We start from the raw sequence: 16,058 nt of genomic DNA, 5'->3' as shown, positions 1-16,058 counted from the left end.
GCACAAATTCATGCCACTGGCCATGTATCAAGTAGACACAAATGAGAAGTGGAACACACTCTACTGTGATAAGAATAGCGTAGTGTCTAGGGTAGATTCATTTTTTGAGGCATGTTTCCATGTTTTGGAAACGCTTCAGCAGGCAGGAACTGTTTTTTGGGAGGACATGTTGTTTGTAGTGTGTTCCTCATTGCCCTATTGTTTTATATTACTCTGTTTCTTTTTTAACCCTACCCCCCAGGTCCTTTTATTAAGAACCATCCCGAATCCTCCGAAATCTTCCAATTTTCAACATAAGAAAATTGCATTCAGCCCAAATCCGCTAAAATCCTCCAAAACTTCTTGAAAATGTCATTTGGAAGTGTGCCTAACTGCCCGAATCCTTCAAAATCCTCTGGCAATTCCTGTGCGAATGGCACTCTTGAGCTGTGCGGTTGATTCAAAAGAAATGTCGGGCTGAAATTGTGCTTGACTAAGCAGAAACAACATAAGGTCTAATCCACGATCTTCACGTATGGCATCCTTCAGAATCAGCCATGCACTTTTGCCATACATCCTGAATCCTCCAAATTCCTCCACTTTGCAGAAAAGGATTTTGGAGGGTATTGGAGGGTTAGGGTTAGTTATAGGTTTTGCCCTTACCCAGCGTATATGTTTTTATAAATACTGTATACTCGGTAATATTCATCGACCAATCATATATGTCACTTAAGGGCCAAAACTGTAATTAAAATCCTCGATGCAAAATACAGGTACATGTGCATCTTGAAACTCCGGTTCTTGTTGCGTCACCATCTTGACCCTGGTTAGATTTGTGCTGTGCACCCCCTACCCAATTTGTTCGTTAACAATACCGGATACATTTTGTCTTTCAGCAATATCTGTTTTCACAGGAGGCTACCGAATTCCTGGTGTCGAGTGTCAAGGAGTTAGGCTTTGACCGAGTTCTGTGTGTGGGAGTGCCGAGGTATTAAAATGTGATATCTTTGAATGTTTACAATTTCATCAAACTGTAGAGTGATCTTAGCATTTAGAAGACATGTCTGAGGTGGCCAAATCCATGTTCCTACTAGAGAAATGCGCGTGCCTGTATGCACCTCACATGTATGGCTTATGCCTCAGCACAAACCACTTCAGCATTGTCTGCTAAATGTAGCTGCCTTTAAGTAAGTTCACAGCTTTCCAATCAGAATGTAATGAATTGAAAAAGTCCAGCAGGTGGTTTCGTCAGAAGTGGTTCCACTTTGCCACAATAAAAAACATAAATGTTGCCTGTGCAAACTCTTTAAGCAAACCCATATTAAGGAAAGTGCAAAAATGTAGTGTACAATTTTATCCTCACATCAGTTTCTGAGAATATTATTTACAAGCACTTTTCAAAAGTATTTGGTTTGTTTGATCTGACTTACATGTATGCAACACCCTCCTTCCAGAGGCAAGTTTCTCTCAGTTGTTGCTTTATATATACATGTAATTTAAAATTCTCATCACTGTAGAAGTACTTGCAGGCCTCTGTCTGTGTAAATCTGTCCTGCCCTGTTCAATTCATTTTTAAAATCTGCCCTAACTTGTTTCTTTTGCAAAGGCTCATCCAACACATTTGGCACATTTCTAGCTTTGTAATGGATCATGGTCTTCATTTTGAAAGTCCTGTTAGGAGTTGTGAGGGTCTTCTGGGTCTTTTTAGACTTTGTGTGCAAGAAGTAAGAACGATTTGAATCTGAACCAATCTTTAGAGGCCTGAAATCAGTGGAAAGAGGCCTTCAATCAGAGGAAGTGTGCACTGTGTTGTGGTTAAAAGTCAGTGTTGTTAATCAGCGATTGTGCATGGCTTTAAATCATTGTGTCTTGTCCACACAGCCACAATTTCCACAGTCGAGTCTTGCAACTGGCTTACCTTATGACACGGGATACCACAATATCACAATTTCGTCTTTTGTTGACAGCGGTCTCACTCACTGGATATCTACCAACTGCAAGGCGTTGTAACTGATATTGACCTACCACTTGAGCTAGAAACAGGCCTTCTGAGGATAATAATTTTCCAGGGATAAATGTTGGTGGGCGTACCATCTTGTGAATTGTTCCTATTGTCCACACATACGTGCTTACTGTTTATTTTAAATGCATTTCATCAGTCCCAAAGAAGTTGAGCATGGTGTAAGGAGTCCTCTTTCTGCTTTTGTTTTTAGATTACATGAAGCGATTCAGACAAGGCAGTCATTGGGGCTGAACAGTCTTCTACTGGATATAGATCACAGATACGTAAGGCTGCACACACTCAGAAATCTATTTTTACAGTTGTGGTAAGCAATGATATAACATGGCCTGAAGCTGCCCAGATGCTTCAGAATCTAAAAAAAAGGTTTAGTAGGATTTTGTAGGGCCAGGGAAGGTAGAGCAAGTGAATTCTTACTTTACAATAAGTATATTCCCCCTTAAGTACATAGCAAGAACATTGTGCACTGATGAATTTGGGTAGATTCGTAAGTCATTAAATGGGGGGAGGGGCTGAAGATCTACCCCCTGTTTTTTTTCCATCATCACAATGCTTTTTCTTTTCTGTCCCGAACGTTCTGGAGCTATTCCAGTAATGTCTCATGATCATATTGACATCAATTATAAATAGAAAAAAATAGACATACCATTCTCTTGAGATGACAATTTTTCTGAGGCAGGTCAGCCAAAAATGTCAGCTTTGAAGTTTCCCAATGACATGCTCAATGCACACGGCACAATAAGGCCATAAACTACAAATGACCATCAAACAAAACACTGTGTTAGATTGCACTGGTGCTTAAGAGATGTGCTCATAATAAAAGTATTTACATGCTGCTGTGAGATGGTCCAAAAACACCTGACTCAGGGTTAAAATTCGTGGCAAAAATGTCTAGGGAGTAAACTGGGAGTACTTTGATGCAGATTTCACATGGTGTTTGATGAATACTGCCCTCTACTGATTTCAAAGCCAGACTTGTTTTGAGATAATATCTTTTCAACTTTTGTCAGTACACATGTACATGTTATCCTTGACTTCATTGCAGACGAATGTGTACCTGTAGTATGTTAAGGCAAAAAAAAATCTTTGGTCAGCGTGCACATCGATTTCAAGCATAGGCGTCAAGTTTTTTTTCTCTGCTAGAGCTGCTACAGTGCCCTCTATTGCCACACTGCCTCAAGATTTTTTACTCAGGGCGATACATATGGATGAGATTGATGTTGAACAATGATAGCAGACTATGGATACGAAGTTGTATGTAGTCAGCTTATAATCATAATGAAGCTGGTCTAGTCCCATGACTCGACAACGTGTCTGCAATTGTCCATACAATCCGACCCTGGAGGAGCGGCGTCACCGCATCAATTTAGGAACATCAGTCAGACCAGAGACAAACTGTATTTTTCTTGCTTAATTTCCAGTGTTTAAATGAATAGCTGTCAGTTATATAACAAGTTTCTGTAAAGGTCAAACAACTTTGGGAAAATCATTTAGATGTGTCATAATTAAGGCCTGAGCTCTGACAAGGTCTCCCAAGTCCATCAGAGGTGGTTGAGTCTCAAGTCAAAGTCATACACTTATCAAAATGAACTGTGATATTCTTTGGTCATAGTTATCCTTGCTTCTGTTTACTTATGTCCATACGATTGAATTCACTTGTGACAGAACTTTGATAGACTTAGCCAAATTACTGAAACTGTGGTGAATATACAGCCATTGACGATTATTACAAGATTTTAATCAATTTTCTGATTCCATTTATTTACGAATACATGTACTTTTTGCTTAAAGTCACATTGAAACCGATCTTACAGTATGCATATAAAAGGAAGTAAAGATCATCAGATTCAACCACCGTAAACTTTATTGGTAATTTTTTAAAGGAGCATAGGTTATTGCCAGCCTCTCATTTTTCACAAAAGAGAGATGAGGGAAGGGGTGTATGTTGGTATGTTGGGAGCCAGGGCTAGGATAGGGTACAGTGGAAGGTCAGTTGTCAGTAAAATTGTCACTATAAAAACCCTGATATTTAATTTTTGCCGGTATCTGTGGCATGTGTTGTGCTCCAGGGCCAGTTCTACCCTCCGAGCCTGTTCTGTCGCTACAACATGTTCAACGACCACTTCTTTGAAGGGGAGCCAAGCAGGAGTATCTGTCGGGAGTTCCTGCATTGTAACCGTGGCAACAATGTGGTAGTGGTCACAGACCCTCCATTTGGGGGGCGGGTTGAAATTCTGGTGGAGGTGTTGAAAAGGATGATGGCACTGTGGAAGGAAGGTGCACATGGTAAGGGCTGCATGATGTTTGAATGCTATTTTAGCAGGGCACTTGAGCCCCAATAAATTGAAGGTTTTTGCCTTCATATTTGGAATTTCCCCAGGCTTAATTCAGCTTAATATTATTTAAAGTTAAGCTTTGAAGTTAAACGTTTTGTTTCTCATTTTACTTCGATGTTTAAATTTGTGGAGGGATTTTTCAAATTTGATTTGTCTGTAATATTTGAAAGCCATTTGTGTCTGTCCTTTGCAATCTTTGTGAGGTGTATGGGTATTAACATAGACATGGATTATCTGCCTCTAGCAGAAGTACTCCCTCATTGGCCAACGTTGGTCAAGAATGTTAATTTTGTTGGTAGCGATACGACCGTAACACAAGCATTTCCAAGTTGTTTGTGAACCAGTGAAGTGCACTTTATAGTGCTAAGGTTGCCTGCATTGCTGGGAAAGTTGTGCCCTCTCTTGCTCCAGCTCGGGGTTCACTGAGAACTTCTCATCAATCAAAACCTGTAACCTTTTAATTATAAAGAGACTTCCTAGTTTATTTGTCACACTGTACAACTTCATGTAATTCAACATGGCTGTGCTGAATTGTTCTAAAGTAATTAATTTATAATTCACAGTGGCAAATATCCCCAACTCACAGTAACTTTCTTACCTTAAATGATACTTATGCATGTACATGTCCTTGTGTACCTGCTATTTCAGTGCAAAGCAAAACCAATCCATACTATCTTTGAGGGGATTTGATTGGATTTGGGGGAGAATTGATGGATTTCGGGAAGGGCTGGGAAAAAGCAATTTAATTGTCATAGGGTTGATGGAGGCTGGGGGGAAAGAAATTATGATGTCATCAGTTTTCAAAGAAATATTTCTCAACACAGGGCCAGATTCGTCAAAAGAACTGCCAGTCATGTGGATTTTCCCTTACTTTCTGGAGCACAGGATTGTGGCAGGCCTCCCCTCATTTGTCATGCTTGACTACAAGGTGAATACCATTCTCCTTACTGAGTAAAAAAAAGGGAAAATAACGTCCCTGGTATACATGTATGTGACCTGTTGTTTCTTATTTTGAGGGTTCAAAGTCATAGTGAATTGGAGGTCAATTTTTTTAATAGTTGGAAACAGTAACCGGTCTCTTATGCAATTCCAAATATTTCATAGGATCGTATATTTAACCACTTCCTGCCAGGGCAGTTATCAATGTTGATGATGCTTGGCCGGGATATTTATCATTTTTTTCTGTTTTCAAAATTCTTTAAAATTCCTATCTTTATTTACTGGACACTTACAAACACGTGAAGGACTGTCTGGTGGCCCCTCTAGCCTGACAGACAAAATCTATTGACGCCTGAGTATTTCAGCCAGGCCTTCAGCCTTGTAAAAAGAGCCCAGATTGTGCGGTGTTCTATAACTTTCTTTCGTTCACGAACCTGGCTCAGTGTGCTGTTGACCTCTTTTCAATAGGGGCCAGATTAGCATGCTGCAGTGCTGTGTGGCTTATCGCTGCGGTGGTGGAGCGCTTTTGTCCCCGATGGTAATCTGCTCGCTCTGAATGCCCCAAACGGTGGTATACTGTTTCAAAACAAGGCTGGATTATCTTCACTTTTGAGAGTGAAAAAATGTAGCTGATTTCCAGCAGCCTGGTCTTTTGTTTCAAGTACAGTCTTTTGTTACAAGGCCCTGCTCCCTTTGTCTGGATCCTCAATCCCCGGCAGGAACTGGTTAAAAAGGTCATTTTTTCAGCAATTTTGATGATAGCATTATTATTGTCGGGTAAGAAAAGCGATGTCTGAAACAAAGATGCAGAGCTGCCATGCCACATTGTCACCTTATGAATGTACATGTACTTCTACCGTAAGTGTTCCATTTACACCGTTGGAAAGCCCTTTTTCTGCTGAATTCCCAAATACAAATATCTCAGTTTTTGAAAATCCCAACTTTCAGCTCATTTGGTGGTGACAGGTCACATATATGCCCTTGACAATAATGTGCATAAAAACAATGCAAATGACTCCAGCCACAAAATGCTACATGTACATGTATGTAGACTGTTAACCTTAGAATGAACATTCTGTAGACACAAAAATAGACGGGTGTTTATTAAACCAGAAAGAGACATTGTTTGTTATTGTTGATATGTAGCATTAGTGCCGTAGCTCTGTAGAGTTCAGGGCTGCTCATGTACATGTGGAAAATATTTTTCAATTTTAATTGAAACTCTTGCCAAGATCAGTCCTAAATCCGCCAGGAAATTTGGCAGGATTGAGGAGAGTACACCTCAGTAGCTCTTGTTTGATGTGGGGGATTTAAGGCATGGAACTCGGGGATCCGGCCAGTAAGAAAAGCTGAGAGCTTATGAGTTAATTTGATAGATGTTACTCAATCTGGTGATTTTGCCATTGAGTCTGCGTTGATGTTAAGGGCAACATGTAAAGAATATATGCTGACCATTATCCGAGAGGAAGTGTTCTTGAAAATGCTTGCAAACAAATCAAAGAGAGATAAAACATGAACAGTCAGAAATTCTTTAGGGGTGCATTAGTAATGTTACTAAATGAATTGGCATATTATTTTATTAATGTTGACGCAAATTGTTCAGGACATGTTCTTAATTGTTTCCTAGGTTGAGTATAACAACCACCCCCTGTTTCAGCACAGCAAGAAAGCCTGTAAAAAGGGCTCTCCTGTTCGCATCTTCACAAACATCCCTCCTTCAAAAATTGTTCTACCTGCCAGTTATGGTTATCGGTGAGTGCGTAATTTTTGTTTCTGTTTGAATTAGAATTATCATTAACTTTCTGCTGAGGTTGCAAGGATTATTCTGTTACTCAATTAATCGATTGGTCTGTTGATTATTCAGTCACATGTTTCTAATTCATTTACATGGTCACATGCTTGTATTTTTCCACTGGTTTCACTGCATCCACTCTGGGTCAAGGATTGCCTTGCCAGTTAGATGTACATGTAGATGTCTGTTTGCATAGGTTAAATTGGAGGTGTCTTTCTCCAGAAAAGGTCGAGGCACGTAACCAGGGTAGGCTGAAGTAATTTATTTCCTTTATTCCATGCTTGTGGAACAGACGTATCTAAGCTTATAGGCCCTGGCCCTGTGACTTGTCTTTATTACAACTTTCTCTACAATTCTTGTGACTTTTCATGTTTTGTCCTTCTCAAAGTTCCAAAAAGCGTACAGTATACTGTGCATCGGGGAGATGTTAATTTACATTATGGGTTTGCTCTGAAAATGGCAAATGTTCATAATTCCGATTATTAATACATGTATCTATCAGTGTCAGGGTAAAACCCATAAATTAAAACTACTTTTCAAGTCGTGTTAATGTGCCTTTGGTCGTTTTGATGTAAAAGGTGCAATTTCAATTTTATTTTTATCTCTTGATTGATTGATGCCACTCTGTGGAAGTAAAAGCTTCCTTTCTGAAGGCAAAAGAGAGCAGACCAAAGGTGTCTTGAACAAAATAATCTCAAGCATTTTGCACTGGATGACATGACCATTTCATCTCACCATGATTATGAGTGTGACATTTTTCCAAACCAATCAGAATCTCCTATCAGTAAGCCATTAATACATCCACGATGGGGATGACATTGCTTAGATGCGTTTGTCTTATCCTGCATTATCCTAACATTGTTTTTGAAGCACAGCTGTACCGCTGATGTGGCTGGGAAAGATACCGCCTTCGGGAAAAGTGAACACTGTCAGCAAACATTTTTTAAAAATTGTGACATTTGAATGCAAAGATTGGCCCCACTGAGTTGCATTTTAAAGATGCCCTAAGACACAAAGGTCCTCTAGAGGATTTCTTCCATGTACTTGTTTCTCTGTGCTTGTTGATTAAACATGATACAGTTCATCCAACTTAATTGTCCATATGAGCACTGATAACAAGGAAATTTTTGGATCCCAATCCTTTGTTCTTTATTGTTTTTATTCCTGATAATAAGCAGTTCCTCTTATCCGCCCCGAGCTGAAGTGCACCCCCAATCAGCAAAAAGAAAGACAGGTGGTTACAAGCGGGTTCTTGCGCGCATTCTGCATGTACGCAAAGACCATACATGCCAGAATAAATTAGTTACGCGTACTCAACGCGCTCTGTGTCAAAAGCGCATACACTTGGGCGCCTCGTGCATTGAATACCAAAACAAACACGCCCTCTTCTGTTCCGCTTGGAGTAGATAACAATTTGCACGTAATGTGCAAGAACCTCTTATTAATGTGGTTCAACTGTACGTGAAGCTAGACATACTAAACAAGCATTCAGCCTTGCGATTAAGTGATCAAGGCCCTAATCAAAAGTGATTGCTTGATTGATTGATTGATTGATTGATTGCTTGATTGATTGCTTGCTTGATTGATTGATTGATTGATTGATTGATTGATTGATTGATTGATTGATTGATTGATTGATTGATTGATTGATTGATTGATTGAAACAGTGGTTGTAAACTTGTAGCCCCACTCAAAATGTTTACAACATATCCCAAGGTGGAGGCAGCTTGTCTCTCCATTTCCCTCCCCCCCCCAGCTTGATGCAACACTGAATATCATGCATTTGTCTTATATGTTGGCCTGCAGATCAATAAATTAAGGGTTCAAGTCCAACGGCCGGGACTGCAGAGGATGTTTACGGTCCAGTTGGGAAAGGGAGCCTGTTTCCATGGAATACTTGAGAGCATTGTCCATCACAGAAACAGTTACTTGCAGTGTTCATTTTCTCAGATCTGAAAATTCCCCAGACAGGCAAAAATTGCTGGTGCAGTAGCCACCGTTTGCCAAAACTAGAACATGACAAAGTGAATAAAGATGATGTATATGTATGACGTTACGTTGGATGCAGGGCATGCATAGCAGTTGGTTTTTAAAAGTGACATTTGGCAAAAGGTATAAAAAATAACAGTAAGTATTGAAACACTGAAAAAGAAAAAGTCTGAAAAATTAATAAAAGTTGTCTGAATTGTGTAGTTTGTCAAGAAATTCATAAAGAGAAGGGATTATGTCCATACTTTGTAGCCTTACCAAAATCAGCATCTGAAAATCAGCATCTGTGGGCTTGGGAAACTATGGCCAGTTTCACAGATTTTCAGAAACAAAATAATTCCTCCATTTTTGTCAAGTGATCAGTACTGTTACAAGACTCAAAGATCTCTAAAAACTAGCTGGAATCTGTTGGATTTGGAACCAGACTATTTCCTCCTGCAGCTGAAGAGCAGTTAAAGTAAAAGAGGGTGCTAACAAGGAAGCCAGGGTCCCAACACATGTGAGAAATTTGTGGATCCATGTGGTTTTGTTTCTTTATTTGCAAATTTCCCTTAGTTTGCTTGCAGTGGTACACATTTAATTCAGGTTTTTTTCCCCCAGATGTCATGATCTTTGATGCAAAAGCCGTTGATGTTTGCAATTAGAATCTAAGTGCAAGAGCAATAAACATGTACATCATGTACAGTTGTGTACTTGTTATTACAGGCACCTGTGACAATGCATGTCCTGTAGCCATTACAAGCCCTGAATAGCAATAGTCACACTTGCCTTGATATTGGATTTCTCCCCATGTGTATTGTGTATTTGGGTCTTGGGGCAGTTCATTGTTTAGCTTTCATTTCTCCCCATGTACATGTGTTTTGTTTGGTCACAGTAACCGAAAGAGTTGACATTTGTATTTTCCTGACGTTTGACCATCAGTGGTTTCATTGGCAAGACATACTGACACTGGGGCAATTGCACATTAGTTGTGTATTTTCCGGCAGCCCCATAGACTTGGCTTGTTGAATATAATCTCATTTTGTCTGACAGCAGCAGTAAAACTTCAGTGATTGAGATGAAATTGGATTTAGATCAGGAAAGCCCTGAAGACCAACCCAAGGGGATAACACAATAGTGCCTCTTGATTAGCAACGTTGTTGGGCAGATGGTACCATCAGACTTTGCAAATGTTGACAGGAATACAATTGTCCTTGGGCTGAGTTTGGATAAGACGTCCTTAATCAAAAATCTGCTCATTTTCTGACTGGAAAGAACATCTTATTTTGGAGAGCATTACGAAAGCACTTGCTATCACCATTCTAATTGGCTTCCTTGATTTTTTCCTTGTTGAGCCTGTTAGTAGGGAAGTGTGACTTAAGTCCAAACTGCAGTGGATCAGTTTCCTTCCTCTATGAATAGAGAGATTGGCTTGCTTCCATCAGGATCTGCCTTGTTTTTTGCTTTTGTTTTCCTCATTTGTCTTCAATGTTTAAAGGCTTAGTGATAAATTTAGACGAAAAGCTTTCTCAGCCTCTGCCATTCCTTAGATTAATTTATTTGCCATTTGAAAGTATCATGAGCCATTGGTACATGGATGAGAATGGAATTCATAAAGAAAGTTTGAGAGTCAATGCTTAACAGTCCGCAATCCCTGAGGACCATTAGGATTAATGTCAAAAAATGTCCAAACTTTATTCTCCCTTGTTTTATAATGCTATCATAAGTTGAAAGAGAGTAACTGACTAGAATTTGTTTCAGATTTTTAGGATTCCCAGTAAGATTGCCATGATTGTTTTGAATTTGGGACCCCCCCCGTTTTGGAGCCCATGACAGGCTTTTGACAAAATCACCACAAGCCCATCACAAGCCTGTTGCATGTCATCCAGTTTCAGTAACACATAACAGGAAAGATGTGTGGTTCCACTGCAGCATTACAATATCACAAACATACAGCAGAACTAAAAGCTGTACACTAGTTTATTTTGTGTGCCAATGAAAGTATCATTTTTCCCTGTGGAAGTGATTTGCATGAATGGACAGGACATGGTGTAAAGTTTAGCTAAATGAGCATGCTTCATCTCCTTGACAAAATGCACAAAAGTCAAATAAACCATGTGAGGTGAAACTAATTTTCTTTATTGTACATGCAGTAAGAGTTTCTTGTAAGGAAAAAGAATTACCAGTACAACTGATGTTTGAAACAGTCATTAAATTAACTGAAATCATATGTAATATTTCTGTTAAATGAGAGCACTTTAATTTCCTCAAAGAAAGCTGATGCCGTGTATGTTGTCGATTGCATATTGTTCCTCCTGGTGTTTTAGCCCTTTTACCATGCAAAGTCCAGGGAACGATTTTTTTAAAATTCATCCCCGACTATCGTTAGCTCAATCTCCAGCTTCAGTTTCATCACACGAGACGAATATACTGAATTCAGGACGAGTCTTCATCATGTACACTGTAGCTCTCAGCAACCTGTATATCCCAGGGCGAAGTTAAGGCATCGCTTGAGGGAATTTATGTGATATAAATGTTGAACCTGTTGTCGTTTACTTTCAGAGAGAACAAAAAACACAGCCCTGAAAGAAACTTATTGTACAACATGGAATCCAAGCAGATTCTGTGCGCGTGTTACAACGTTAATTTGACTTATTGTCTTTTTACACGAACTAAAAAAGCGTGGTTTGATTACGCAAAATGCTCTCACATGCACAGAGTGTATATTTACTCAGAAGGGAACACATCGGAACAGGCATGGACACACAACTGCCATTTCAAAGCGGAGGGGTGTTTTTTTGGGTGAGGGTAACAATGGAGGCCATTTGGATGCATGTTGTGGAGCCCGTGTTTATGACACCTTTCAATATGCACATCCTTTGGTCCGTATTGGCTTATGTTCCCCTCATTTTACTCCTGTACAATTTCAGTGAACACCTGCCCATTCCAACACAAGGCACATCCAATATGGATCTATGCATAGAGGCTTTTCATGGTAGCTTCTTGCAGGGCATTTATTTTATTCCATAGGGAAACGTCTTTTGTGCATACCCTGAGGAGCAAAAGCATTGGCTTGCAAGATGGCAGCAATGCAAACCCTCTATAGACACCTTGAATGCATTTAATATAAGGGTCATCAAGAGGCACTGAATTAAAAGCTACATGTCTTACAGTGATGTAAAAATGTGGATGAAAGAACGGTGTTTGAGGGTTTTACATGTACATGTAGGTCGCAGTGCAAGTATTTCTGCAGTATGTATGTACATTTATGTACATTTACATGTATGTATGTATGTATTCTGCACTTTATAACCAGCAGGAGTTTACCAGTACACATGTATCTTAATTGAACATGGATGGATGTGTCTTCTACTTGTGTACCTGTACAAACAATCATGCAATACCAAGTCAGGTTGACAATGCATTCAAAAAGCCTTTGCAAGGATTATCTTACATGCACTATATTAATATTTTAGTTTGAAGTTAGGGCAGATGTCTGCCTTCTATCTGTGAGTTAAAGTGTGTCAAGCCAGCCGCCAGGATATCCTTTCTCAAGCTCCTGTGTTCATGTAAAGAGCAGTGTTACATTTGGATGGATGGGAACAAAGCAGCTTTGAGTTAAAAAAAAAAAAAGACCTGTCCTCCTATGTGACTACGTTGTAGATTTCTCCAATTGTATGACATGATTGACACAGTCACATTGATGACCTACATGTATTCTCTGTGAGATCACGCTGTATGTTGGTTTGCACGGTTTGCAGGTTTTGTCGGGAGTGTAGTCGGTATGTGTCCCAGGAGAATGTCCACTGCAGAGACTGCGGAAGCTGTACCTCCAAGGACGGCAGCACGTACCGACATTGCAAGCTGTGTAACCGATGTGTGAAACCAGGTAAAACAAAAGGCGATGTAGAGTCCCATGAAAGTGTAAGACTGACAAGAGGAGGCGCCATAAACTAGGGTGGCACCAAACTCACCCATCCTGCGCATACGCACGCATTTGTCCATTCAGGCCACCCAGTTTGTTGAAGAGACGTTTAACAGGCGCACATCACCTGCGTGGGAGTGTGGCACCACTGCGGTAATAGCCTGAATCAGTCTTTAGGAGGGTTGGAGGTCAAATCTGATCCTTTAATTCAAATGTTACCTATTTTCTTGCAGCTCAGTCAGTAAGAATTGAGGCAAACATTTTGGTGCATTGATCACCCTAAACCTGACCCTCAGGTTTTCTTCATTTAGTTGCTGGAGGGATTTTTGTTTTGTGTTGTTCTTTTCTGTTCTCGAGAGGTATTTAGTTCACAGATCACACAGCATCTTCTGGTAACCCAAAGGTGGCATGTAGGCTCTAAAATGTGTGTGCTTTCCTGTGGTGCTCAGTCAACCACCACTGACTCCTAAAAAGTGCGCTTGTAGACAGAAAATTACATCAGTACCGAGGTCTATTTAGATGAGATTAACCCCTAGGCATTTAGAGGCAGAAAATTCCCAGGCAGTGACTTTCCCTCACCAACTTTTTTTTTTAAATGTGATTTTTTTTCTGTTAATTTCTCATTCTCTGCCTGTTTTATACATTTTTTGATATGCCACTGTTGGAGTAGTGAGAGTCCATTGCGCATGAGAGCTGTGTGGGTTTTCGCCATTAAGATTGCGAAAATGCCCAAGGCTGTTGAGAAATTAACCAAAATGCTGGCGCACTTGCACAGTGTGTACACCTCAGTACCACTTGTTTTTCTTGCCATATATTGACTTTTAAAATGTATATAGGACGTATTACATCAAAAACATCACGGATATATGTGGAAATACCCCCACTTAATAATCACTGGCGTGAATATGTAATCCCGAAAGTGCTCTCCGTGTTTAAATGGAGAAATTGCCATTGGCAATACTCCCACCAGTTGTTAACAAGTGAGGGCACCATTACTGTTCCACCAATGGCGGAGCAGGCTGCCATTAACCCTCCCCCCCGGGCATTTTAGATAGACTTCAGATGTAAGTTACCCCCCCCACCATGATATTACTGGTGCTTCATGAGCTAGCCCCAGACGGCCTTTAACATGAAATGGATTTTTACCCTAAGGCATGCAGAATACATGTATTTCGCAAGGGGGGTGGGCCACATTTTGACTCAAGAAAGTCCAGAAATGCAGTGAGAACAAAATAAAGGGAAAATAAAACAAAAGGAAAAGAAAAGGAGAAAAATTGACAAAAGCCAAACCCATCAAAGCAAACCAATCCAACCATTCCGTCTAATTTCAAATTTCATTCCATGTCATTCCATTGCATCCCGTCCCACCCCATTACAGCTTTTCCTGGCCCATTCCATTCAAAGTGCAGTGCAACAGTCTTTCCTGGGAGGACTTAAAGTCTTGAGCCCAAGGCTCTCAAAGTGGGGGGGGAGGGAAGTTGCGAGACCATCAGGCATTAATAGGCTGATCTGTTCTCAGGATTTAGAATTAGTCAAGAGTGGAGAAAAATCCTTTGGATAACATGGCATCCATTTGATAATTTAGTAGCACTGCGTCCATGACATTTTTAGATGCAGTACTGGCTAACCCCGCACACGAATGCTATTCCCCAAACAAAATTCTACATTGTATTTGTCTGAGTGAAACAGACATGTCTGTTTCACATCCATTTAAACCATGCATTTGTAGGAACTTGGTTGTCTTTTTTCTCTTTCTTAATTGGAGAATGGTTGTCATGATGACAAGAAAATTACAAGGCCACTGTAACCAAGGGATCAATTTAGTTCGTCTGAGCTACTGTACGGTATTACTATGAACGAAAAACATGTTAGGGAATTGGTGATGTGCCTCATGTGTGTACATTTTCACTAATATCCTTCAGTCCTTCGTGATGCATTGTTTAATGCCAGGATATCATTGAAGCTGAGAAAACCATCCTGTGGATTACATTAGTGAAATGTGAGCCCACACCCTAATCTGCTATTTTGCTGAGGATGCTATTTTAGTGTTCATTCCTTGAACAGCGTTGAAAAAGAAAGTCTCAGTTGTTATGCAGCATGTGGCTGACTTCTGTTAAGTTGATGATTTATTCAGCTTCAACACCTTGGACACATACATGTATGTCCATTAGGTACAGTTCATGTTGCTAATGAGATGGAAGATTATCTTTTTCTCGATTAAAAAATACGATGCCCCGTTATATAGCAGTTCAAAATTCCAATTATTTTTGCAACTGTTCAAAGCACATCTACTGGTGGTTTACAGCTGAAACATTGATAATAAGAGCGCTGCAACATCCTTCTTATAACAAGATCACTTTCAGGTCCCCAAGTCTGTGTATTCCTTGTTTTCTAATATTGACAGTACAAGATACTTGTTATAAAGTTGTAAAGTCTCAATGACCATGTTATGAAGGTGTTACGACTTGTACATTGTACATTCCACAAAATGCATGGCTCACTTATAAGACAAACATACAAGTATTTAATCATGTTTGACATTTTAGTTGTGAAAATTTTAACTTGTCTCAAAATTCGGCTGGGGAGAGTAATGTAATTTTCTTCTTTTGCTTTTTTGAGTATTTGTGCATTGAGCTGTTTCCAGGCACAATTCAAGGGCGAAACAGATACATTTGTTCTTTCTTTTCCAACCCAAATCCCACGACTGCATAAGGTTACCTTTGCTTTCATTCTACATGTATGGCCCACATTGGGCTTTATGTCACTTTTTATTCCCTTCCAAAATACTGCAAGTACATATTTCTCCTGAACACAACAAGGTATTCTTCAAGCTTCCTTGTGCAAGACCCTCTTTTACGTAGATTTGCACCCTAATCTAAAATTGATGAAATCTGGCTTACCCACGTGTTTGATGAAAGGAATTTTTGTGTACAGCAGAAGTACAGTCTTCTCCAGTTTCATATGGCTGTAACAATTTAATATAATCTGTGAGAAAAATCTCCTTTATCTTTCATACACTATATGATCATATCAGTACATGTAGTTCAGAAAGGTCTTGATCTTCCGTTTACCTCATTATTTGACCACATGTAGTTCCTC

At 39.8% G+C, this 16,058-nt stretch overlaps 1 protein-coding gene across 3 annotated transcripts in view; it reads left to right on the top strand.

The window, feature by feature from the left end:
* Positions 1-16,058, top strand: part of LOC110987507 (rRNA N(6)-adenosine-methyltransferase ZCCHC4-like) — a 73,437-nt gene that overhangs the window by 49,370 nt on the left and 8,009 nt on the right. For all 3 annotated transcript variants that reach the window (XM_087136729.1, XM_022250304.2, XM_022250298.2), the window contains 6 exons: positions 876-967; positions 2,193-2,265; positions 4,069-4,285; positions 5,160-5,263; positions 6,902-7,026; positions 12,796-12,923. In XM_087136729.1, the coding sequence (XP_086992855.1) occupies positions 876-967; positions 2,193-2,265; positions 4,069-4,285; positions 5,160-5,263; positions 6,902-7,026; positions 12,796-12,923 (739 nt within the window). The remainder of the gene's footprint in view (positions 1-875; positions 968-2,192; positions 2,266-4,068; positions 4,286-5,159; positions 5,264-6,901; positions 7,027-12,795; positions 12,924-16,058) is intronic.

This window comes from Acanthaster planci, linkage group LG05, assembly GCF_054643075.1.
Source record: "Acanthaster planci isolate LZ-2023a linkage group LG05, COTS_SCS, whole genome shotgun sequence".
NCBI lineage: Eukaryota > Metazoa > Echinodermata > Asteroidea > Valvatida > Acanthasteridae > Acanthaster > Acanthaster planci.
Note: the sequence above shows the minus strand (reverse complement) of the source record. Positions and strands in the feature narration are given on the sequence as shown.